The 27,381-nt window shown below is 48.0% G+C and overlaps 1 protein-coding gene and 1 long non-coding RNA gene across 3 annotated transcripts in view; one reads left to right on the top strand and one right to left on the bottom strand.

The window, feature by feature from the left end:
* Positions 1-27,381, top strand: part of SORT1 (sortilin 1) — a 64,313-nt gene that overhangs the window by 22,636 nt on the left and 14,296 nt on the right. For both annotated transcript variants that reach the window (XM_085863527.1, XM_085863526.1), the window contains exons 9-13: positions 167-250; positions 3,256-3,316; positions 4,281-4,436; positions 4,524-4,618; positions 12,583-12,685. In XM_085863527.1, the coding sequence (XP_085719653.1) occupies positions 167-250; positions 3,256-3,316; positions 4,281-4,436; positions 4,524-4,618; positions 12,583-12,685 (499 nt within the window). The remainder of the gene's footprint in view (positions 1-166; positions 251-3,255; positions 3,317-4,280; positions 4,437-4,523; positions 4,619-12,582; positions 12,686-27,381) is intronic.
* Positions 12,892-27,381, bottom strand: part of LOC147008911 (uncharacterized) — a 32,319-nt gene continuing 17,829 nt past the window's right edge. The window contains exon 3 of the long non-coding RNA XR_015053146.1: positions 12,892-13,031. This is a non-coding gene — a long non-coding RNA (uncharacterized LOC147008911). The remainder of the gene's footprint in view (positions 13,032-27,381) is intronic.

Genomic DNA, 27,381 nt, shown 5'->3' with positions numbered 1-27,381 from the left:
GAAGCCTTTTCCAGGCCTTGCCACTGCATGCTTCGCCTGATTGACCGATTTGTTAAACGGCATGTTTTTGTGCTACCGTTGTTAACAGGTTTTGGGGAATGCGGTTGTCGGCTCGATCTATTATGTTTGACATAACCTATGATCTGATGATTCGTTCAACTTGCAGAACTCCCCAAGGGTGGTGAAAGTTTCTTTGGACCAGGGAGACTCGTGGACTGTGGCTCAACTTCCACTTGTGGAGAAAGATCAGGTTTGTCTCCTTGTCATTCATGCAGCTTTATTACCTGTGCCACCGAAGGTGGACAGAGGTTGTGTTATTCACACTTTATCCGTTTGTTTGTTACTTGCGAATTTGAAGATTTGCAAGTATATTGGTTGGTCTGGTCTGTTATTCTGTTTGGTTGTTTGTCTGTCTGTCTGTCTGTCTGTCTGTCTGTGTGTCATTCGCTGTACTTTTCTACAGGTCGCATTTTTACTCCGATCTTCACAAATCGTCACCACCTGCTGGAGGTGGTGAAAATCTGGAAACATTGTTTTGAGGTCATTAGGTCAAAAGATCAAGATCACATAAATTGATCACAAGATCACTTGATATCCGTATACTATATTCTGTATCTGAAACTGAAAAACATGGGTGGACGGTGAGCCCTCATCAAAGTGAAGTCTTGGACGACCCTTGTGAGTATGTCGATTACATATGTACTGTTTGAGCATGACTACAACTCTTAATTACTTATTATTGGACCTTGACTACGTCTATTAATTATGGTCGATTGGGACATACTTTTTCATCATGTAGGCCTTTGGAGCCTTTAGACCATTTTAAACCTTTTACACCCTTTAGACTTACGATCCTTTAAAATCCTCAGATCTTCCAAGACCTATAAGACCATTTAAGACCCCCTCAAGACCCTTACGATCCTTAAACACCAACAGCAGAGTCGAAGTGCAAGCAAGATCAAGGGAGGGGGAGAAGGACATGTGGGGTGAACAAGCGACGCACAAAGCTGCGCAGTAAAAAGAGGAAGATGGGGTTGTGACGGAAAAGGAAAAACCAACCGAGTAACAAACGAAGACAGGAGGGAAAAAGCACGATAACCTGGAAAAAGAGAGTGCTTGGGAATATGATCATTTGGCGTTATGAATCAGCCTGCCTGCATGACCCTTCATGATGGATTCCCTCAGGGATCTGTTCTGGCACCGATACTCTATCACATCTATGTGAGCAACGTGCCTTGCACCATCTCAAGGAAATTTGCCTGTGCAGATCTTGCACTTGCCACTCAAGCATATAACCTTGATGACATCAGCAACACTCTCTATCAAGACCAACAAGTGATGGAGGAATACTTCAAGTACTGGCACCTGCACCCAAACATGTCGAAGACTACTGTCACTGCCTTTCATCTCAACAATGTAGCTAACAGAGAACTCCAAGTAACTTTCTGTGGAAAACCGGTCAGAAATGAGAAGTACCCTAAGTAGCTTGGGGTGACCTTAGACCGCAGTCTTACATATCGTTAGCACTTGAAAAGGGTTGCTGAAAAGATCAAGTCTAGAGTGAATATAATCCTGAAATTGGCAGGCACCAACTGGGGCTCCAGTGCATGCACCCTCCGGACAACTAGCCTTGCTGTTGCGTCTTCAACAGCTGAGTGCTGCTCCCGTGTGGGCTGAGAGTCGCCACACCAATTGCCTCAACACCATCCTGAACTCGTCAATGCAGATAATCAGAGGTACTCTGAAATCCGCTCCCTGACAGTGGCTCCCCGTACTGTCCAATATCGCACCCCCGATGTACGACGGAAGGCAAGGTGAAAAATTCGCAGTTTGCTTTCCTGAAATTCCATCGGGAGAGTGGCTTATATTTAATCAAAGGGATCTCGATGTCAATATGAATCAAAGCTGGTCGATTTTAGCTGTGCGGCAAATGAGGAAGAATCTTACGAGAGGCATGAAGGGGGCAACCATGAAGGTGGTTTGTACACATTTGTGATGATGGTGTTCCCAACCTTCACAGTTGTCATGAAGACATCACTGGTGCTCAATTTATTGAGGATGGAAAAGTCAGTCAGGTTGCGTCTTAGGTAGGTTACGATGCCAGATTTAGCATGATGCACTGCAGCAACAAGTTTGAAGCCATAAATGCGAAGCTTGGAGACACTGGAATCATCACTGATATGCATCTCTTGCATAAGAAAGATGTCAACTTTAAGGTCCTTGGCGGATCTTGACGGGTAGTTGTGCTTTGCTCGCGACGTGCCTTCCGCATTAAGTTGGTAGATGCGGGGGGTTCTCCCTATGCCGTTTGTAGACCTGTTTGGAAAGTTAATCTTCCTAATATCTCAAGAAGAACATCAGTATTAAGCGTGCTGCACACGTCGAATTGATGACATTAGTCGAAACAGGTTGGACCACGTCATGGTTGTCATATTTAACTACGTGAGTGGTGTTCTAGTTGATGTTGAACAGCATTGAAGGTTTATAAAAGTAAATTGTGTACTTTTAGACAGTATAAAGACATTTGTCTTTCTTCTTTTTTGGAGAATATGGGAGTACAAATAATTTTTTGGGTAATTAGAAAGACAAATATTGGGATAAATAGTCCAACTCATTGAAGAAGCAGAAAATGACACACACACACACACACCTCAAGGTTTCCTTTACAGAAGAGGGGAAAATGTGCATCAAAAGAGCCCAGAGAGGAAGTTTGGAGCTCGGATGACATTGCTGGGAAGTTATTTTCTGCAGACAAAGAGCAGCTTCAGACTCCTAGAACTAGACGGTTTGGGGTGGGGGGGGGGGGTGGGGGTGTAACCGGCTGCGGCATTGCCACAGTGCCAAGTGTGAGCAATGCTTCCCTCCATTGACAATGATGTATTACCGGACACAAATATTCGCGGGGAATACGTTCCTGAAAAATGCCGCGAATGTCGGGGCGTTGTTTCAACAGAGAAAAGGGGGATAGGTTCCCGGCGGTTCGTGACTCCGTAAGGGAAAATCAAAAACCCTGTGAAAAACATGGATACATGAAACGCAGGCCGCAAATGTCGGAGCATGTCAGAAAAACTGCAAAAGCGCAACAACAACAAAAAAAACCGCGAATACCCAAATAAAAGCACAGGGCCACGAATGTAAAAGCAGGTCACATTTTATGAACCACGAATCATGGAACCGTAAATGTCGGAGTTCAACAGTATTGTTGTTGAAGTCGTTGTTTTGAAAAAGACTAATTTGTGCTTCTTTCATTTTCAGTTTTACTCTGTGCTCATGGCAGATAACTCGATGATCTTTATGCATGTGGATGCGGAAGGAGGTAAGGTTGTCAGGCTGATCAGTTTTATTTATTTATATATTGTATACATTTTTTTTTCTGTTCTGTTTGGAGGATTTTGAGCTGTGTTGTCCTTTCACATCGGTAAGCATTTTGCCCATCCTGAGATGCCGCAAGAGAACATTAAATATGACTATGATGATGGTCATTAATGAGCTCAGCCAGCTTTTTTGATGATAACATGGTAATTCTCATGAGATGAGCTGTTCGCAGCAGCTCATAACTAATCGTAAATCCTGCCGCCTTCAGCTGGATTTGAGCCCTCACACTAAACTTTGAGATGTCAGTGGAATGTCGTCACACCACAGCCACCACCATGTTAATTTAAAGCCACACTCGTGGTTCACATTTGAGAATGCTCATATCCAACAATGTCGTCCCTTTAATTATCTCCATGTTAAAAAAAAACCTGGGGGGTGGGGGTGGGTTTGATATTGTGAACGGCTACGTCTGTCCTGTCCATCCAACACGCTATCTCCTAAACGGTTGGGTAAAATTGATCAAACTTGGTAGTTATGATTATCACAAGTCAAAAAGTGTAAGAGCGGTCATTTTAGCCCCACCCCCTGTGGTGGGGTCGCAAGGTCAAATCCCAAAAATGCAATTATGGGCACATTTTAAAACTTATTAAAATGAAACTTCGTATGTGCAAACAGCATTGTGAGACGCATGAAAGGTGTCAATATTTTTTTGATTTGACCTCCGGTTCATACCTCAGGAGGTGGGGACTTAGATTCACAGGGGTCAAAACGGGGAAAAACTTTTTTTTAACTCAAAATTTGATATTGGATCATTTCTGGTGCAGCTGTTTGCCATCCTTCAACTTTGCTTTCGGCAGGAAGCATGGGGATTTGGGATGGCGTGCCATCGACTTTGCTCTTAATATTTATGCTTCTCGGTGATGATAATCTTGAGCTTGTATCTTTCCGGTTTAATACACACACAGATGCGGAGAACGGCACGGTGTATGCCTCAGACGACCGTGGTGCCATCTTTTCCAAATCCATGGAGCATCATTATTTTCCGTCGAACAAGCGCACGTCTGATTTCACCAAAGTCAACTCTCTCCGTGGAGTTTACCTGAGTAGTCAGGTGCTGCAAGGTGAGGACACACCATACACTTGTGAACTTGTTTAGATGCTTTGCTCGTTTCCAAAGGGTATTCTCACAATATTGTGTCTTTTTGCAGATGGAAATGTGAAGACTGTAATCACGTACGACCAGGGTGGAGTCTGGCAATCTCTGCCCAAGCCTCAGAATGTGGAGTGCATTGGAAGTGGCGAGGTAAACCCCACGTGCACCTTAGACCTGATAAGATTTAAAAAGACTAGATTGGGACCGTGTGGCCAGCAAAATGTGCAGCTGTTTGTGTATTTGTTTGAGTGTGTGAGAAATGTCTTCTTTGCAAGAAAAACAAAGAATCTTGAGCTCCCTCACTCTCCTATCGTCAACAGTTCAACATGTACTGTTCAATGATTGAAGCATTCTTGAATCTTATGTTTTATTATTATTACTTTTAAGCGTTGAAGCCGCTTCAATATTTGACTCAGTCCGTCCATCCGTCCATCCATCTGTCCGTCAAACATGAAGAAGAACCTTTCTAACCCATCATGTTTCATTCTAAAGGGTAATTTCCATGAGTTTCATTTGTTTTGAGGATTTGCTTATCAGAGGCCTTTAATAACGAGCTCCAGCTCGGAGGACAGGTGAGCTGAAACCCAGAGCCTATCTTGAACCTCTCCACCTCATGTGGTCTTCAAGTTGTTCGGACCCGGGCTCCAGCGAGAGCGAGCTGGATCCAATCGCCGTGAGCTGCGATCCTTCCTGAGCTCCCGCGAATCCTCCCGCGCTTCTCAACACGTGCTGGTGAGACGAGGCGCCGATCCTTCCCGTCGATGCGCCGAACTTTCCCGTCGATGCGCCGCTTCCCACAAGGAACCACCTCCAAGAAAAGGTCGACGAGTCGCACCAAGCCGGAACCAAAATGGAGAACAAAGAGCTCCACCAACCAAGAAGAAGAAGCCACCACTCGCAGCTCGAGCCGAGCGACCGGCTTAACTTTCTTCCAAACAGGGCAGCTTGAAGCAAAAAACTCTCCCGAGCCAAGCAGAAGCCGAAGCTCACATAACCATCAAAGCAAAAAGCCTCCATAAATCCTCCTCCCGAGCCAGGCCTCAGCCGAAGCTCACTGAGCCAGCCGAAGCAAAAAGCTTCCGAAGGCCTCAACCCTAACCCAAGCCAAACAGGACCCGAAGGTCTGCTGAGCGACTACTCTCTGCCGAAGCAAAAAGCTTACTCCTCCAACTCCCGAACACGAACAAAGAAAAGATCTCCTCTTATCCTTCTCCCGCCCTTCCCCCGCTCCCGGCGTGACTCATGACTCATGCCCTCGTGCTCCATCCCCCGCTCAGCCACACGGGTGGGAGGGAGTTGTTGACATCATGAGTCACGGGACGACAGGGTTCTTCTTGCTTTTCGCAGAAGAAGGGGAGGGATGTCTCCATTGCTCGTTCCCGAACTATTAAATCGATCCGCAGCACATCTAATCGATTTCTGAACATTTAAACAATGGAAGGTGAGCTATCTTGGGAACAAGCACTTTTCGACATAGCTGACGAAAGGAACCTGTATGTTGTGTTCGTATTCCAAATGTTCGATTCGATTCCAAATTCGAATCGATTCCAAATTGTATGTTCGATTCCAAATTCGTAACACTACCCCCTCCCCTTTTTACAGACTCGTCCCGAGTCGTCAAATTTTCGTGTGACCAGCATGTGTAAGTTTTCCCCAAGTACGTTCTACCTTCGGATCCCTGAGTGCGACATTTATTTATACATGTCCCAAAAATAAATAACCTAATGCGCTGCATAACTAACTAAACAAACTCTCAGACTCATTCGGACAACTTAACTAAAATTGCCAGCGCTAAAACAAACATGCAGGTGAGGTTCCACGTATATACAATTTTCACTCAACTTATCCATTACTTAACCATGGCCCAGGACTTGTGATCTGTGAAAGGGAAAAGGTAAAAGTCATTACAAAGTCATTGATGCAGGGGAATGGATGGAGATGGTCGCAAAACACAAATGAGCATGATGGATGCACGAGCTGCCTGCAGGGCACTCCTTGCAAAACTGGATGTTCCTGGCGCACATGGTGATGGATGGACATGGGCAAACGCAAACAAGGGCTAGCAGGCATGGGGTCATGGCAGAGGCAGGCAAACTAGGCATGGCAAGGCAAGCCCATGCAGAACAGGCGGCTGCAGCACAACAGGCCGGCAGGTGAAGCTGGCCGGCCTCTGGTGTGGTTCCATCAGGTCTGGAAGGAGTGCGGTGGTGCCGGCCGCTTTGAAGGCGGGCTCGGACCTAGCCTACTGTCTCCCCCAACTCTATCACCTTTGCCTGTCTCTGTCCATACCCACTCCCTTAATTTGCCACACAACACAACAAAATTTATCCCCTCTTTATTTTTATTATTTTTATTTCCCTTTTATAATTGTCTCCCTCACCCCCTTTATCATCTCTGTCCTTCTAACCTATCCTGTCAACCTCGCCTACTCCCAACCCCTACGTTCCCTCTCTGGAGGGGAATAGGGAGAAACTCGCATCCTGTCTCGAGGCCCAACGAAGCCTCAGAATGGCCCCCTCAGAGTTCAGCGATCTTACAAGGTGGGTCCAGCGGCCTACAACGAGCGAAGGGATGGATGGTGCGAAGGGGTACATCTCCTATCTGCCCTAACATTCATTAACCTAAAACTACCCCTGGGCTTTCCAAAAACGCCTCGCACTTTAAAACTATCGGTTCTAAAAACCATGATTTCCGTCGCCTGTGTTGGTGTCCATTATAAATTTGGGCCTTGCCCTCAAATTTTCATACGTGCCCCCGCACAATTTTCTGGCTGGGCAGCGTGGCTCAACTGGCAGGAACTCCCCCTCTGCCAAACTCTAACCATGGCACCCCCAGGCCCGCAGGCTGCCCCCGAGCCTAGCTGCTCCCTATATACACGGGGGAGAGGGGTTGCCCTCTGGCATTTCCCCTCTCCGATGCCCACGTGGCGTGTTGGTGCCCCGGGTCCCTTTCCGAGAGTTGCCCGTGCCCACTACACTGCCCCCCCGTTGCATTCTGGCGCTACGAGTCCCGTTTCCGACGGGTCACCCATGCCCACTACACTATCCTGGCCCCTCTTGGTCCCTTGGCCTACTCTGGCCAACTCGTCCGGTGCCTGGGGTGCCTAGTAAACAAAACTCAACTTTCCACAGCCACGCTCCCAGCCCGTCCATGAACTCCTGCACCCCTCCAAACGGGTTTCGTGCCTTCTCTCGACACCAACAAAACGACCTCCTGTTAATAAATTTTGCTAACCCACTAGCTAACATTAAACTGACCCCGGGGTCCCTTGGGTGGGAATCACTCCTCCCCCCAACCAGTCATTCGCACCATGCATACCACATTTGCTCCACACACACTTGGGCCCGCTGTCCCTCACTCATTCCTCATACACTTTCCATTTTGCAACTCACACCAACACTCTATACTGCCATCCTCCAACTAAACCCCCTCGCTAACTCGTGCTCCCTCATCATCCCTTACATCAATGCACGTTCCATTTACTCTACGTAGCTAAGCTACGTCTCCACTACACATTTCCTGTCTGTCCATGTCTCCAAAAATCCCCAAAATTCCCATTTCCTAAATCTAAACTTAAATCCCTCTAACTAATCCATTCCACGGGCTCCATGAGGAACAACTCATGTCCCCATGAAGCCGGTCTAACTAACTAACCCATCCCCCTAACTAGTAGTCCCTGTGCCCCCCGATAGGGGGGTGTTCCACCCCTTGCCCTGGGAATCCTGTTCACCCGAAGCGAGGCTTGCTTTTTTCTTTTTTTTTCCATGCGCACACCAGCGCGGCAATTCGCAACCTGCCCGTGACGTCATGGCAGCTGTTCGCGCACCTCATCCCCTTGGACGGTAACATCCGGCAGGGATTCCCTTATGCCAGATTTCAACCATGCAGCCAAGACGTCACTGCGCATCCCAAAGCAAGCCCCGCGTTTCGAGGGGTTCCCCACGCCAACACATATGCTCTGCTCGTCGGAGCTTTACAATCATGCTCGCGTGGAGAACCCATCTGGTCCAAATTCATATCCAGCCTACCTTCTGTCCGTCTGCGGGATCGGCTTGTATCCACCGCGGACGTTTCTGGACCGGGTCTCACTCGCGCAGACGTGCACGTGGCGGCCTCGTGCGTAGCACAGCACGGACCCCGCGCTCGCTGCTGTGCAAACCCGGAACGGTGCTCAAAACAACTACGGCCGCTACCCGGCTTTTGTCCCTCATCTGTCGCAGTCGTCGTCGCCATTCAACTCGCACATTCCTGCGTGCCCTGGCGCTCACACACTCCACCATGGCACTCGGACACGCGGTTGTGCCCTCTCGCATACCAACCGCCATTTCTCTTTCATACCGCGACCTCACACACGCGGTTTCTTTCACACACGGCACTTCTCCCTTAAACACCTTTTCACTCATGCATCGTGCTTCTTCCATACACGGGGTTTCACTCACACATGGGGAATCGCTTACACACGCCATAACACTTATACACGGGGTTTCACTCACACAATGCGTGCTTTCCAGCACGCATTTCGTCACACTCGTAACCGCACACACCGGGACGACCACGCTGGGGATTTGCGCTACCTCAAGCGCTCCCGGGTCTCCAAACCCCCCAAGCTCCACGTGCACCCGTTAACAGCACTCGCCCCCTCTAACTCGCAAAACTCGACCGGACTCACCTGGTCGCGATCCGCCTCAAGGGGGCACATTTACTCCCCTCGTTCCTGAAGGAGGCCATCCTGCTGCTTGTATCGGGTCCCAGCACATTCCACCAGCTCACCCCCATTGTCCTCCACGACCTCTACCTGTGTGTGCTCGTCAATTACCTGTAGTTTCTCCTCTACTTGTTTTATCTCAGTCACCTCGTTTATTATTTCCGTTTCTTCCTGGCTCCATTTTCCTTCCCATTTGAGTCGTTCTTCCTCTCTGAGCCCCTTTAGTTGTTCATTATCTTTTCGGAGCTTTTCCATCTCTGGGCTCCATCTTTGCTCTCTCCTCGAGTTGATCAATTTCACATTCATATCGTTTTTGCTTTCTACCCCACCGTCTCTCATGTTCTTCATTCTCCAATCTCATCGTTTCTTTCAATACTCTTTCTTGCATCTCATTCTTTAATCTTGGTTCTTTTTCTAACTGTTCGATCTGCACAGTGTGGTTCCTTAATATTTCATTATCCATTCTCTTTCTTTCCTCTCTCAACATCCTCAGCTCATTTTGTAACCCCGTCTCTTTGTTTTGGTGTTTCCGTAACTCAGAAGCTTTTTTTTCTAATTCCTTCCTCATCTCCACACACTCCAACCTTGCTTTGGCTTCTAACTGTTCGATCTGCACAGTGTGGTTCCTCAACGTTTCATTCTCTGTTCTCTTTCTTTCCTCTTTTAACATCCTCAGTTCCTTTTTGTAATTCCCTCTCTCTGCTTTGGTGTTTCTGTAACTCAGAAGCTTTTTTTTTCTAATTCCTTCCTCATCTCCGCACACTCAAACCTTGCTTTGGCTTCTAACTGTTCGATTTGCTCAGTGTGGTCCCTCAACGTTTCATTCTCTGTTCTCTTTCTTTCCTCTCTTAACATCCTCAGTTCGTTTTGTCGTTCCCTCTCTCTGCTTTGGTGTTTCTGTAACTCAGAAGCTTTTTTTTCTAATTCCTCTCTCACCTCCTCACACTCCAACCTTGCTTTGCATGCTTCCATCCTCACTTCGTCCATTTCCCTCCTGTATTTATTTAGGTATTCCAGGCGATCCTCTTTCAGCTCCTGAACTTGTTCCTGTGCATCGGCCAATTCAGTTTGCAATGTACTGCCGTCGCCCTGCCTCGCCTGCCATGCCCCCGTGGTTTGAACCGGTGGGCGGGAGCGCTTCCCCCGCCGTTCCGTGCGGCTCGTTGCGCTATTAATAGCGGCCCGCTCACGCCTCGTGCCGCGCTGAGGTGCGGCCGCGCCACCATCTTGCGACTCCGAGTTTGTTTGCCGGAAAAGTTCCTGCACAGGCCGCTCCCACTGACTACTATTCGTGGTGTGGTTATAATAATAAAACGGAGAACCAGATACATTGTTGCATCGCCGTATTTCCCAACCTTCTGGTACGGGTCCAACCCGTATGGCGATGGCGTCCTCGACCATGGATTCTATTAACTCTACATCCACCTCACTACCCACCTGGCTCAACTCGCCTTGGCTGAACATTTTGCATGCTGGGAATAAAATTTATAACGCTCGTAATTTGGGGACATGGGGGGGGGCGGGGGGGTTGCTCCGTATACCCCTGATCCGACTCCGTGAATTTTGCTACGGAGGCGGAGGTGTTCGTATCTCCACTCCTGACAACCAATATGTTACGGGCCGGGGGGTGTCGGCCGCCAACCGACCGCTCTGAACGGAGCCGCAAGTCGAGTCTGCCCGACCGATCGCCCGGAATATAGATCACCGCCCGGATAACTCCGAGCGACGGGTCCTTGTACAAGAACCGAAATACTCCAATCGGCAGATCACGTGGGGTAGGGTCGATTTCCAATCTTCAATGTCCCTAAATACCCACGTGATCCAACTACCGGGATATACCACCCTCGACGGAACTCGTACGGAACAAACCGCTGAGGCGAGCCTGTCCCATGCGCGATTCCGAGCGGCTTAATCACCGAGAGTCGTCGGTCCAAATGTCCCCCTTTTACGGCAAACCAACGGCTTTCTAATTACCAACACACGAAATGCTCAGTCAATGAAAGAATCGACGCGACGAGCTGAAAACATTTAACAATTGGGGTATTTATTAATAATAATGGGAACCAGGGAAGCAAGTCAGAGCAGAACTATACCGATTTTACGAAATGCGATGCAAACATTTACAGCACACAAAGCACTTAACAATTTCCTACTTATTAGACGGGCTCACGGACACACGTACGCACACACACACCCAAGAAATGGTGGCAGAGGCCTTTAATAACGAGCTCCAGCTCGGAGGACAGGTGAGCTGAAACCCAGAGCCTATCTCGAACCTTTCCACCTCGTGTGGTCTTCAAGTTGTTCGGACCCGGGCTCCAGCGAGAGCGAGCTGGATCTAATCGCCGTGAGCTGCGATCCTTCCCGAGCTCCCGCGAATCCTCCCGCACTTCTCAACACGTGCTGGTGAGACGAGGTGCCGATCCTTCCCGTCGATGCGCCGCTTCCCCCAAGGAACCACCTCTGCTCCAAGAAAAGGTCGACGAGTCGCACCAAGCCGGGAACCAAAATGGAGAACAAAGAGCTCCACGAACCACGAAGAAGAAGCCACCACTCGCAGCTCGAGCCGAGCGACCGGCTTAACTTCCTTACAAACAGGGCAGCTTGAAGCAAAAAGCTCTCCCGAGCCAAGCAGAAGCCGAAGCTCACGGAACCATCAAAGCAAAAAGCCTCCTCCCGAGCCAGGCCTCAGCCAAAGCTCACTGAGCCAGCCGAAGCAAAAAGCTTCTGAAGGCCTCAACCCTAACCCAAGCCAAACAGGACCCGAAGGTCTGCTGAGCGACTACTCTCTGCCGAAGCAAACAGCTTACTACTCCAACTCCCGAACACGAACAAAGAAAAGATCTCCTCTTATCCTTCTCCCGCCCTTCCCCCGCTCCCGGCGTGACTCATGACTCATGCCCTCGTGCTCCATCCCCCGCTCAGCCACGGGTGGGAGGGAGTTGTTGACATCATGAGTCACGGTACGGCAGGGTTCTTCTTGCTCTTCGCAGAAGGGATGTCTCCATTGTTCGTTCCCTAACTATTAAATCGATCCGCAGCGCATCTAATCGATTTCTGAACATTTAAACAATGGAAGGTGAGCTATCTCGGGAACAAGCACTTATCGACATAGCTGACTAAAGGAACCTGTATGTTGTGTGCAATCGAATTCCAAATTCATAACACTACCTATAATATATACTCTTTCCATCTCTACCTCATTGGTCTTCGATGTCACTTTCTTTTCATTACCAGTTGGATTTCTGTGAGTACAGTGTGGATGTTTGTTTGTTTATTTATTTTCTCTTGCTCCTATTTTTCCTTCTCTAAACTCTGAGTCTGCTTTGGTTGCTGTTTATTTTTCCGATCGTCATTGTCTTTTGTCTCCCCCGTCTTGTCCTGCTGCTTTTATTCCCACCCTGTACAGTGCCATTTGCACCTGCACGGAGCCACGAGCATGCTGCGACACCTGCCTGTACCTCAAACCACTCTCAGTGAGGCCAACGCTGTGGGGATTATACTTGCACATGGTATGCACACCACTTCCAACACCCCAACACCACATCTCAGCATTGCCCTGTTCTGCATTGTCGTGCGTGTACAGGAAGATTCGACAATGGATAGTGATCCCACGTTCCTTTTCCCCCTTCCCAGGGGCCACACGTGACGGTTATTTTGACAGAAAAAAGAACTTGTATGATATAATCCATTTTATTTACTCCAACAGTGTTGTAAGGATTAATCGTTACTTCTGCCACCATGGTGGACAGAGGTTGCTTTCTTGGCTGCTGGCAGGATAACCTAGAGTTAGTGGCTCTCGACCTGCAGGTCGCATGCGGCCCAATCAGCACACTGCTGTGGCCCAAAAGTGACGTCCTGTTAAAAAAAAAACTTTTGAACAAGGGGAATTTTCAGATCGGTCACTAATGTGTCAAACCAGATTAATTTTAACAATTAATACTTGGATTTTGTTTGCTCATTTAAAATGTGCTTTGTTAACACTTGACAGTGTAAAGAGAAGAGATATTACAAAATATTGATTTGTATTGCATTACCGTCGGATAACAGATACAAAACACATCTTAAAAATAGAACGGCACTCGGTAGAGCGCAAACCTCTGCCAGTTTGAACAGGTTATGTTTTGTATCCCACTCTTAGGCCGGATCTAAATCTGGACATGATCCAAAATCTAATAGGCTTGTTCTTGTCACTTAACCAACTCATCCACCAGGTTTTGTCAAAATCCATCCAAAACTGTTTGAGACATTGTGCTATATGCCATCTTTAGCCCTATCTCTCAATGGTAAAGAATCACTAAAAATTATAGCATCCCAAAATTGAATCGATTCGTCCTTGTCACACACCCAACCTGTAAGCCTGATGTTGGCTTAACAGTTAAGGTTAAGATCCTAGTCTTGATCCTAGATTCTTAACAGTTAAGATCCTAGAGTCTTGAGTTCAAGACTTTGTTTTAACCGTTAAATTAGCACCAGGTGGGTCGACTCAGCCTGTCATCCTTCTGAGATTGGCAAAATGAGTACCAGCTTACTGGTAATGGGGGCAATGCATCACAGGCACAGCCGTGCCCCCAGAAAATGATGTAGCCAAGCAGCCACAGGCTGCATATAAATTTATAAGTAAAAACCCAACCTGTCCACCAAGTTTCGTCCAAGTCTGTCCATTTCTTTTTCAGATATCCTGCTCACTGACAGACAGACAGACAGACAAACAGGTGAAAACATAATGTCCGTCCACCAAACATAATGGCAGAGGTGGTGATGCAGGAAGTAAGTTGTGTCGGTGCAGCCCACATGACACCGATAGCTGCACCTATGGCCCACTATAATAAATACTTTGAGAACCGTTGCCCTGGAGGTATGCACACTCGCATCTAAGCTGTCTAGCCTGCTTGGGAGATTGGGAGATGATCAGGAGGAAAGTTTCATCTTCGGGAACTCTCGGATTGAAGTCTGTGGATAATGTAGAGAAGAATTTAATAGATGGTCAACATTGGGGAGAACATCAATGTCAAGATTGACAAAGATGTCAAAATACAAACCAAGAGGAGGTTGATGAATGCTCTGGTATGTCCAGTTGCAACGTATGGACGTGAGTCATGGAGGGTGGGAAAAATAAATAAATAAATAAATAAATAAGGGAAGAAGGTTGACAGTTTTGAAATGTGGTGTTGGAGACGAATGTTAAAAATTCCATGGACTGCAAGAAGAGCAAACAAATTGGTGATTGAAGAGATTAGATTATGTATATTCGAAGAGCAGGTGATAAAACAGAAACTGTTATTCTTTTGGACACGTTATGCGTGCAGAAAACGAGTCTGGAGAAGTCAACCATGCTGGGTATGGTTGAGGGAAGGGGGAGGGAGAGGCAGACCCTGTGCGTGTTGGATGAATGGGGCAAAGGCCGCAACCAACTGTCTTTGTCAGAGCTTCGGGAAGCTGTGCAGGATGGGGATGTTTGGAGAAATCAATTTATGTCCGATGCTCACTGTTTACTTGTATTTAAAAAATTGCCATTTTGACCAATTCCTTTCTCCATTGGTTTCTTCCAGATGAAACCATTTTGTATATTTTGATGAATTATAACCCAGATCTGGTTTTGCCATTTTCAGTGTTCTCATGTTGGCACATAGCTTATCCAACTATGGGATCCTTGGTTCAAATTACATTTACTGTGTTGTGTCCATTGCCTCATTATGTCATTGTGATTCATATAAAAGGACACCAATGTCTTTGAATATCCGTCTGAATAATTATGATATGTGTACAAGTGACACCATCGACCTTTAATGGAAATTAATGTTTGTTCTTCGTGAAGTTTTTTTTTTTTTTTTCTTTTAAAGCTTTCTTTAGCCGATTGTTCTCCGCTCACGATGCGAGACATGGATGGGGGTAGGGCTCATTAATCTGGCAGGTCACCTGATTGACGGGTGGACAAGTGCACCACATTCAACCACCGCTCTGTGCTTTTCCGCTCCGCTAATGTCAACCACTGCTCTGTGCTTTTCGAAACATCCATAATACACCTCTCCTTCCCAATTCCGCATCCAGGCAATGCATGACGTCATCGCCGGGCACCGAAGGAAGGGATTACTGAGTTTTTACTCCTTTAATTTTTACTTGGCAAAAATAATAATAAAAAGTATGTTGATCGCCTCCGTTTGTTATTTACGAAATCTTAAGATTTTGTAAGTATATTGATGCTTTCCGTTTCTGTTTGTTTGTTTGTTTGTTTGTAGTCACGATAACTCGAGAACGGAAGAAGCTACCAATGTCAAATTACACCACGTGATTCAGGAGGGTGATGGCTAGTGCTGATTAGATTTTGGTCAAAATCGGTCAAAGGTCAAGGTCACAGTGAGGTCAAATATTCGATTTTTGATGGTTTGGTATAGATAACTCGAACGGAAGAAGCTACCAATGTCAAATTACACCACGTGATTCAGGAGGCTGATGGCTAGTGCTGATTAGATTTTGGTCAAAATCGGTCAAAGGTCAAGGTCACAGTGAGGTCAAACATCCAAAAAATGATAACTCGAGAACGGAAGAAGCTTCCAATGTCAAATTACATCACGTGATTCAGGAGGGTGGTGGCGAGCGCTGATTAGATTTTGGTCAAAATCGGTCAAAGGTCAAGGTCACAGTGAGGTCAAACATCCAAAACATTCGATTTTTGATGGTTTGGTACAGAATCATCGTAGAAACTTCTGGTTTGCGTCGCTACCTTCTCAAGAGACAGCTTTTATTGGACAAGGTCAGAGGTCAAGTTGACGATTTCGTAAGTACCAGTCTATGACTGCTTGTTTGTTTGTTTGTTTGTCTGTCCGCTCGCCTGCAGCCCAAACCGCTCAACCGATCTTTCTAACATTTTCAGAGATTAATGTCACCGACCCTGCAACGGTCCCACATTGTAGTTTCGTAAAATTTGGTCGACCCAAAAGGTCTGTATAGGCCAAGAGGCCAATTTGAGCAAAATTTTCTAAAATCCTCAAATTTCATCCGATTGACTTGAAATTTGAACAGGATTTGCACATCCAGTCAGTGAATTCAAACACCTATTACTTTTGAGGTTACCTTAGGTTAAAAGGTCAACATAGGCCATAAGGTCAACCCAAAATAAGCCAATTTTTTATTGTTTCTGAAATTGTCAACTTTCATCCGATTGACTTTAAATTTGAAGACCATTTACATAACAGGTCGCTGAGTTCAACCACCAATTCATTTTGATATCGATACAGGACAAAAGGCCAAATTTTCTAAAATCCTCAATTTTCATCCGATTGACTTGAAATTTGAAGAGGATTTTCATGTTGGGTCGCTGAATTCAAACACCTATTGATTTTGAGGTAAACATAAGCCAAAAGGCCAATTTGGGTCAAATTTTCTAAAATACTCAATTTTCATCCAATTGAGTTGAAATTTGAAAAGGATTTACATATCAGGTCACTGAATTGAACCACTATTATTTTCGTGGTCACCATAGGTGAAAAGGTCAACATAGACCAAAAGGTCAACATAGGCCAAATTTCTAAAATCCTCAATTTTAATCCAATTAACTTGAAATTTGAAGAGCATTTACACATCATGTCACTACCTCAAAATTAAGATGGTTGAATTAAAACACAGGCCAAAAGGTCCATTTGGTCTAAATTTTCCAAAATCCTCAATTTTCATCCGATTGACTTGAAATTTGAAGATCATTTTCATGTCAGTTCGCTGAATTCAACTACCAATTCATTTTAAGATCAAAAGGTCAACATAGGCCTAATTTCTAAAATTGATAGATAGGGCCAAAAACTGAATATATCGCTATAGCTCAAAAAGTTGTGGACGAATTGTGACAAAACAAGGAAGATGAGTTGGATAGGTGACAAGAACAAGCGGATTGGATTTTGGTTTGGATCCAGCCCATCAGTGGGATACAAAACGTGAATTGTTCCACCTGACAGAGGTACGTGCTCTACCGAGTGCCATTCTACTTTGTGCTGCTTTGCCAAGTTGTCACTCTATGAGTGATTTTTCATTTTCTTGTTTGTTTGTTTGTTTGTTTGTTCGGGCGATATCTCAGCCACCCTTTGATCGAGGAAGCTGAAATTTGGACACAAAAGTGAAGATGTGCTTTGGCGAAAAGTGTTTTTAATTTTTTATTGATCAAACAATTCATTGATTAATTACTTAATTATTATCAATTTATCAATTACTTGTATGTTTTCTTTCTCATCTGGACAATATCTTGGGCACCTTCTGAGCGAGGAAGCCGTTATTTGGACACAGTGATGAACAAGTGATTTGGCTATAAAGAGTATTTTTGATTTATTGATTAATCAGTTAGTTGATTAATTATTCATTTTTTTTGATGAATGAAGTTACAGATTCAGATTAAACAGTGGTGGTTTTGGTATGCTGTGAGGAAATTAAGGAATTAATTATTTTACGATTATTATTTATTTCAATTACGCAATTAATGAATCAACCGATTATTGTACACCGCTCCACTCCAAGTCCGTCTCCATGTGCTGCACAGCGAGTCTATCATTTGTACATGTTCACCTCAGAAGTACACCGCTTCCTCCCTATTCCATCTCCACGTGCAGCACGGCAGCATCGCCAGGTGCCCCATCAATGTCGTGCGCTGGAGGATTTATTATTTATTTATTTGGCATGGGGGCGGTGTACTTTGAATGTATCTCTACTTGTTACACTCGCTGAAGGAGAGAGTATTGTTTTTGGGTCCGTTTGTTATGTTTGTTTGTTTGTCTGTCTGTCTGTTTGGCCACACAGGACTTTTGTGTTTTTCTCCGCAACTGCTTGTCGGATTGAGACAAAATTTTGCGACTACTCATGTAGAATGTTATAATCATAATTATGACATCATCGGTCACGTGGTGTGGCAGCCGTGTTGGAAAAACTTTGGTCTCTGTCTGAAACCGCAACAAGGAAAAAATTGAAACTTGCCACAAAGCAAGTACTCCTCGTGGGGAATGAGTGTTTTTTTTTCTATGACGTCGTAGGTGTTTTTGTTATGACATAATTGCATAAGTAGAACGCTACATATGATCAGTATGAACATTTTTGAGGGTCAATTAGGGATAAAATGGTCCACAGAAAAAATTTTTGATGATGTCATCGGTCACATGATTCAGCAGCCATATTGTTTAAAATTAAAAAAAAAACTTTCAAAAATCTTCTCTGAAGTGGCTGAACAGATTGAGGTGGAACTTTACACTTGTGACCACCTATCCATGAGGAACCAACAGGTTCACACATATGATGTAATAGGTCACATGGTTTAGCAGCCATATTGGTTTACCCTAAAACCTATAAAAAAATCTGCTCTAGAACAGCTGGACAGATCGAGAGGAAACTTCACACAAATGTTCCCCAAGCCATGGGTGTACAAGTTTGTAAAGGAATAATTGAGGTCACATGGTTTGGCTGCCATATTGAAGAAAAATATTAAATAATGTTTTCTCTGGAACCGCTTAATCGATCGATGTGAAACTAGTGATGGGGAATACAGGTTTTAAATTTCAAATTGATTGTATGCATGGTCTGGCAGCCAAAATTATTTATTTTTTGATTATGGGTTCTTTTCTTCTTTTTTTTTTGAATAAGGCTCACTTGGCTGTGCCTGGATGGGTTTGAGGGGAGAGAAGTAGCAGCTGAAATGTGAATCCTATCCAGGTTCCTCCTGATGACTTCATCTTTGCTTTTTGCATGTTCAGGTTCTTTCTGATTACTCCATTGCAGGACTGTGTACCTATTTGGTCTTCCATTTGATTTGAATTGAATTTATTTTAATCCCATTCTAAATTAAATTAAATAGTGAATCGTCATTTTAAAAAACGTCAGTCAAATAAATTCAATGAATTTGTTCAAGTAATGACTATATGCACAAACAAGTTGCTGTTTAACGTAGAACAACCCTGGAAACATCGCAAAGTTTAATCACCCGTGAAATAAACATTGCAGATAATCCGCCACGTTGCCTGCTCATCTGTGCATGCATCACGTAGTACATCGGTTCGTGGTCCGTACAAACGTTATAACTTTATTTGAAAACATCCGTTTTTCACCAGATTTGCTTTGATTCCCTGTAGAGCACCTCGCAAAACTTTCAAAAATAAAGATACAAATCTGGCAGACGGTGTGGATAAGCAGTCTCTCTGGGGGACAGGGCGTGACGTCCAGCAGTGAATGCATCAAAATCATATAGCTCAATGAAGCTGGTTAATTTTGGCACGTTCCAAAATCTTTTGTTCACTCAATATAATTCTCCAAACAGAAGAAAAAGATAAGTTTAATGCCTTGGAAATTACACATTTTCTTGTGTCCAGTATATATGGAGAATGAGGGACCATTGCCTTGCTTGCTTAAAACAGAGATATACAGGCTTAGTTGTAAGACTCGTTATTTCTTTAAATTATCAGATTTCACTCCAGATTTCGACACTTATTTAGTCCGGACGATATCTCGTACTCAAAGCCGAAATAAGAGTTCAATGATATTCTTGAATTAGTCCGTGACAGTCGGTTGTGGAAAATCATATCAGATGATGCATGAAATCGCTCCAAGCTCCTAATTTGAAAACTATAGAACTTACAAGAGTGATGTACACAGCGATTCGTAACTTTGATGAACAGGCATTCGATATTATGAGTGAGGAAAGTTGAAAAAAAACTGAAAAACGTTGAATCATTGCGGCCTGTTCCAAGTCAAGGCAAGGTTGAGCAGGCCAAAAAACATGGTGGCTTCATACCCCAGCGAGGTAAACTAGGATACCCCTTAAGACCCAGAGAGTGAGGTGGCCGAGGATGTGCCCGATGAAGGATATAATTAAATAAGGCCGTTAATTATCTTCAAAAGGGATGTTTTAATTAACCCAAACACCAATTTTCAGTCTTTCACTTCCTTGAAGTTCCCTTAGTACGCATGCAAAGTTTCAGGCTGCTCAGTTTCATGGTTTTGGAGTTATGGAGGAGACACACTAACACACACACTAACACACACACTAACACACACACTAACACACACACTAACACACACACTAACACACACACTAACACACACACTAACACACACACTAGCACACACACTAACACACACACACACACACACACACAAACACACACTAAGACACACACACACAAACACACACTAAGACACACACACAAACACACACTAAGACACACACACACACACACACACTAACATACTGTTGCGGATTCGCGCCCGCCGGCGTGCGACGGCCACGTAACTCGAATCGCGGCACGTCGCCCACCGGACGGACAATCCAGTCGTGACCCTCTCGGACTAACGCCGGGAACCAGTCACGGGTGGACCTTTCGGTCTCACCGCGATCGAGCCAATCAGCCCCCGCGTGGGATAGGGTTGCTCGCCAAATTCGACCTACCTAAGTACCCACGCGGAGGGTAGACCGGGCGATCGCACCTCACCGCAGGTCGACTTCGGACACGGGCCACTTAAGCGACCCGTTCCGTACTATCAGAATAACCGAGCGGTGTTATCGTCGACCCCGACGGTTCGATTAATTATCGGGCGTATTCAGCCCACTACCAACCCTTTACGTGAAGCAAGATGAGGATTCAATGGGAGAAAAAGACGAAGCGAAGCGGGAGAACAGTTCAATAATAAAGCACATTTATTCGCGGCACACGGGAAGCACACATAAAAAAGAAAACACAATTCCATTTACACAAAAAGCAAATGTAAAAGCGAAGACAATGCAGAGCTAATACCGACTACCGAGCACACGGCAACACTTATACAATTCTACTTCACAGACGGCGCCGACAACACATACCCAAAACCAAGGAAAAGAATACCCCCAAGAATGAGGCGGGCCTGAGGCCGAGACCGGGTCGCGCCTACCCGTCTGGTGATGAGACGCGGAGCGGCGATGGCGCCTCACTCCGCGGGCCTCGCGGACAGTGTCTGGCAGGGGGTGGGAAAGGGGCCCCCTTGGTCGCACTATCTCAGCGCGGGGGGAAACAGGAGGGGGTTGCTGATGCTCGGGGTATAGAGGATCTTTATTATCCCTGGTGTGCGTCTCCACCTCGGCCAGGTCGCGCTGCCGGCCTCCCTCGGGCGTGCAGCTCCCGGCACCGACGCGAGCACCCCCTCGTCTGCCTTCGCCGCTGCCGCCTCTCCGCCTCTGGACTCTTCTTTGGACTCTCCTCCCTTCTCGACTCTCTTCAGCTTCTCCAGCTACTGCAGGCTTCGGGCTCCAGACTTCCACACTGCTCTGACTGACGAACACGGTCCTTTTATCCCCCCGTAGCTTCGCCTTTGACCCCCTCCCTTTGACCTTTCACCTCGCTCCCCATTGGCCCGAGAAAAAGTGGGCGTGAAGGCTTTTTGATCCACAAATTTGCATATATCGATCGTCCTGGAGGCGGGGCCAAATCGCCCCTTGCTCACCGATTGGACGGCAAAAAGTGGGCGTGTGTCGTTTTTGATCCGTTTTTGAAGCGCAAAATCCGTGATTTTGTACACGCTGTTCGACGTGCGCCCTGCACGAGTCCAACACCGGTACCCTCAGCGGGGCAAGAACGGTGGCGATGCTACGGTTGCGAGGTGTGACGGGAAGGTCGTGGCGGTTGTGGTGAAGCGGCGTTGTGGTTGGTGGTTGATGTTGTGGTTGTGGTGGTAATCATGGCGGTTGGTCCAAAATAAAGATAGTAAAAGAAAAACGGCTATCCTGAAGAGTCGCAGCTCGCCTAAATGACATGTATTCCCACTAGACAACGGGTTCGGGCCTAACTACACATGTACTTACCGAGATACCTCACCTAAGGGACCTGAATGGTGGTTTGCGAATTTGGTAACCACAACACTACCCCCTTCCCTTTTTACAGACTCGTCCCGAGTCGTCAAATTTTCGTGTGCCATCATGTGTAGTTTTCCCCTAGTACATTTTACCTACGGATCCCTGAGTGCGACATTCATGGTATTCGTGTCCCCAAAATAAATAACCTGAGGGCTGCGTAACTATCTAAACAAACTCACTCATACGGACGACTTAAATAAAATTGCCGGCGCTAAGACATACATGCCGGGGGCGCACTCATATTTACAGTACATCTTAACCTTAACTTACAAATTTTACACTAAACCATGGCCCAGGATCAATGAACTCTGCAAAAGAAAAGCAGTTAACAGGGAGCCAGGCTGCCCACATGCAGTCTCTGGCTCAAATAATGCAGGTGACAGGGAACGTGGCTGACTGCTCACACGCAGTCCAAGGCCTTCCCTTTTGAACTGAACGCAGTGAACCACAACGGTGCATGGGCTGCACAAACGCAGTCTCCGTGCCAGCTCAAGTGGCACACGCAATGAGCACAACGAATGGATGCATGAACACAAACACGGTGCACGGGCCGCCACTGCAGGCCCGTGTTGTAGCTGCCAACAGGGCAGTTCTCGCAGCTTGCAAACTGTTGCCTTGCGGATCCTGGCGCACATGGAAATGAACAGGGGGGGCAAAGCAAAAATTGAACGGGGCTGGTGAACGGGTCAGTGGGCATGGCATGGCAAAGGTAGCAGGCAAACACAGCCCGCAGAAGAAGGCCGCTGCAGGCAAACACAGCCGGCAGATGAACTGGCCGGCACAGGCCTTGCAGCACACAGCTGCCGATGAAGTTGGCCGGCCTCCGCCTTGAAGCAAAACACGGCCAGCCGATGAAGTTGGCCAGCCTTTGCCGTTCAATGGAGGTTGGTGGAGGGAGTGCGGTGGTGCTGGCCACTTGGAAGGCGGGCTCGGACCTACCTACCTGTCTCCCTCCCACCTATCGCCTTTGCCTGTCACTGTACATACCCACTCCCTTAATTTGTCCAAACCCCAATTTAGCCCCAACTTATTTATTTTTTTTATTTTTACTTTTATGTTTACTTCCCCTCTATAAATCGTCCCCTAACCCCCTTTATCGTCCTTGTTCGGCTAACCTATTCTGTCACCTAGCCTACTCCCAACCCCTACGTTCCCTTCCCAGAGGGGAACAAGGGAGAGCTAACGTCCTGTGTCGAGGCTCAACGAAGCCTCAGAATGGCCTCCCCAGAGTTCGGCGATCTATAACCAAAGTGGGTCCAGCGGCCCACAACGACAGCGAGGGGATGGATGGTGCGGAGGGGTACATCTCCTAATCTACCCTAACCATTTAACTGCTAAACTACCCCGGGGCTTTCAACAAGCGCCTCTCGCTTAAACTATTGGTTCTATAAACCCAGATTCCCGTCGCCTGTGTTGGTGTCCTCACAATTTCGGGCCTCGCCCCCCCAATTTTCTTCCCGTGCCCTCACACGGTCTCCTGGCTGGGACACGTGGCTCCTTCTGGCAGGCACGACCCTCTGCCGAATCTCCCGCTATGGCACCCCCGGGCACTACACTGCCTCCGAGCCTACCAGCTCCCTAACACCGGGGAGTGCCCCCCATGGCACCTCCCCTGAAACGCACACGTGGCAGGCCGGCCTCCCGGGCCCCTTTCCGAGGGTCACCCGTGCCCACAACACTGCCCACGCGGCTAATGGCGCCCCGGGCCCCCGCACCAAGCAGGCGCACCCGTGCCCACTACTCTATCCCGGCCCCCCATGGGCCCATGGCCTACCGCGGCCGACTAGCCTGGTGCCCGGGGTACCCACTCAGCGATACTCACCTTTCGCAGCCACGCTCCCAAGCCCGTCAACAGGGCTCCTGCACCCCTCCAAATGGGTCTCGAGCCTACTTTCCCACCAACAGCAAAACGACCTCCATTTTTCAATTTGACTAACCCAGCTAACTCACTTTACTCTGACCCCGGGGTCCCTTGGGCGGGAGTCACTCCTCCCCCCAATCACTCATCGCACCATGCATTCCCCATTCACTCCACTCACACAGACCCGCTGGCCTCACTCACTCAACAAGTACTCACCTCACAACTCACCAACTCTTCAACACACACACCGCTGAACTCTGCCATCCTCCTAACTACATCCCCTAACTAACTCGTGCTCCCACGTCGTCCCTTATACTACAGCACGTTCCTTTTAACACTACGTAGCTAAACTACGTCCCCTCTACACATTCACTGTCTGTCACTGTCTCCAAAATAATCCCATAAATCAATTTCCCAACCTAAATCTGGCTACAATCCCTCTAACTAATCCATTCCACGGACTCCATGAGGACTTACCCCTGCCCCATGGAGTCGGTCTAACTAAGCTAACCCTTCCCCCTAACTAGTTTCCTTCCTGTGCCCCGGTAAGGGGGTCTTCCACCCCTTGCCCAGGAATCCTTTGCACCCGAAAGTGAGGCTTACTGTTTTCCTTTTTTTTTTCCATGCGCAGCACCTGCGCAGCAACTCAGAGCTCGCGCACTTTACACCTGCCCGTGACGTCATGCAGCTGCACGTGTTCCTCGTCCCTCCTTGGACGGTACCATCGGCCGGGATACCCCTCCTGCCGGATTCCAACCACACGTGCAGCCATGACGTCACCGTGTGCATAAAAAAAAAAAAACACAAGCCCCACGTCTCGAGGGGTTCCCCACGCGAACACATGTGCCTTGCCCGTTGGAGCTAAACACACACGATCGCGTGGAGAACCCGTCCGGTCCAAATCCGTTTACCTGCCTAAACTTTGTCCGTCCGCGGGATCGGCAAATCCACCGCGTGCGTTTCCGGACCGGGACTTCACTCTCGCAAGTGAGCACGTGGTGGTCTCGTGCATTGCACAGCACGAACCGCGTGCTCACTGCTGGGTGAACCCGGCACGGTCCTCGAAACAACTACAGCCGCTACTCGGCTTTCTTTACTCTGTCGCCTTCGTCGTCGCCATTCAACACACGCACACCTGCGTGTTACGACGCACACAGTCCACTCCATCACATTCACACCGGGAGATGCGGCTGCGTGCTCCCGCATGCCAACCGACATCTCCCTTACATACCGCTCTCTCACACACACGGTCTCCCTGGCACACAGCGACCTTGCACACGGCCGTTCACTCACGCGTGCGGGGGCACTCACCCGCGGTGCCTCACTCGCACTCCGTGCCTCATCCACACACGCGGGGGCACTCACCCGCGGTACCTCACTCATACACACGGCGACACTCACACACGCGGTCTCTTCCACACACGGTGCCTCACCCACACACGCGGGGGCACTAACCCGCGGGGCCCCACCCACACTCCGTGCCTCATCCACACACGGCGCGCTGGGAAGCACGATCCGGCACCATCGCCACCACACCACTCACACGTGGTGCCTCACTCATACTGGCCGTTTCACTCACACACACGGCCTCACTCACACACGGTGCCCCATCCACACCCGGCGTGCTGGGAAGCACGCACTCTGGCACCATCGCCACCACACCACTCACACACGGGGTCGCTTCCACACACGGGGACGCACTCACACCTTGCACCACACACACAGGGACAACCACACTGGGGATTCGTGTCCCCACAAGGGTCTCCGGGGCCTCTATACCCCCCAAGCTCTCCGTGCACCCGTCCACAGCACCCGTCCTCTCAACCTCGCAAAGCACGACCGAACTCACCTGGTCGTGACTCGCCTCAAGGGGGCATACTCCCTCCCCTCGTTCCTGGAGGAGGCCATCCAGGTGCTCGCACTGGGTCTCCACACGCTCCGCGAGCTCAACCCCATTGTCCTCCACTACCTCCGTGTGTGTGTGCGCGTCACTTACCCCGTCCTCACCGTGCAGTCTCTCCTCTATTTTTTCTATCTCCCGTGTCTCTGCCAACTCTTCACCCTTTACCTCCCTTGTCTCAACTATTATTTCCTTTGTCACGGCCTTCATGCCCGCCTGCAGGCATCGGCCCATGTTCTGCGTCTCCCCCCGGAACTTTTTCATTTCCTCCTTCATGTTTGCTTCCATTCCGTTTATTTGCTTGTTCATTTCTTTCATTTCGTTTGTATTTGCATCCATTTTTTCGATCATTTTCGCATTCATCTTTTCGTTCATTGCCGCCAGCATGGCGCATAGCTGGGCCATGTTGGATGCACTCAGCTGAGCCGTTTCGGCAAGGGTTGGGGAAGGGTTTTGGTGGAGAGGGGGGGGGGAGGTGTCATACACTGCGGCCGCTGCCGCACCCATTTCAGGTTCTGGGTTCAGTTGGGCGAGTCCGTGTTCCTGCACAATCAACATTTCCTGCTCGGGGATTCCATCCTGGACCATGGATCCTACACATTCTACATCCATTTCTAATACCCCCGGCTCCCGCTCGCCTTGAGACGCCATCTTGCTTCTCGTGAAGGGTTAATTTGCTCGCTCGAAATTTGAGGGAATCGGGGTCGCTTCTCTCACCCCTGGACCGATTCCCGTGAATTTAGCCGGAGACAGGAGAGCCTGTTTTCCTGTTCTCCGATACCAGTGCCGCGAGGAGGGCGATGAATTTGTATCGCACGACCTGACACCAGTGTTGCGGATTCGCGCCCGCCGGCGTGCGACGGCCACGTAACTCGAATCGCGGCACGTCGCCCACCGGACGGACAATCCAGTCGTGACCCTCTCGGACTAACGCCGGGAACCAGTCACGGGTGGACCTTCGGTCTCACCGCGATCGAGCCAATCAGCCCCCGCGTGGGATAGGGTTGCTCGCCACCCGACCTACCGAAGTACCCACGCGGAGGGTAGACCGGGCGATCGCACCTCGCCGCAGGTCGACTTCGGACACGGGCCACTTAAGCGACCCGTTCCGTACTATCAGAATAACCGAGCGGTGTTATCGTCGACCCCGACGGTTCGATTAATTATCGGGCGTATTCAGCCCACTACCAACCCTTTACGTGAAGCAAGATGAGGATTCAATGGGAGAAAAAGACGAAGCGAAGCGGGAGAACAGTTCAATAATAAAGCACATTTATTCGCGGCACACGGGAAGCACACATATTCAATTCCACCAAAAGCACACAAAAAAAAGAAAACACAATTCCATTTACACAAAAAGCAAATGTAAAAGCGAAGACAATGCAGAGCTAATACCGACTACCGAGCACACGGCAACACTTATACAATTCTACTTCACAGACGGCGCCGACAACACATACCCAAAACCAAGGAAAAGAATACCCCCAAGAATGAGGCGGGCCTGAGGCCGAGACCGGGTCGCGCCTACCCGTCTGGTGATGAGACGCGGAGCGGCGATGGCGCCTCACTCCGCGGGCCTCGCGGACAGTGTCTGGCA

Source organism: Eptatretus burgeri, chromosome 18 (assembly GCF_056783735.1).
Source record: "Eptatretus burgeri isolate ZD-2024b chromosome 18, Ebu_testis_v1, whole genome shotgun sequence".
In the NCBI taxonomy this organism is placed as follows: Eukaryota; Metazoa; Chordata; class Myxini; order Myxiniformes; family Myxinidae; genus Eptatretus; species Eptatretus burgeri.
Note: the sequence above shows the minus strand (reverse complement) of the source record. Positions and strands in the feature narration are given on the sequence as shown.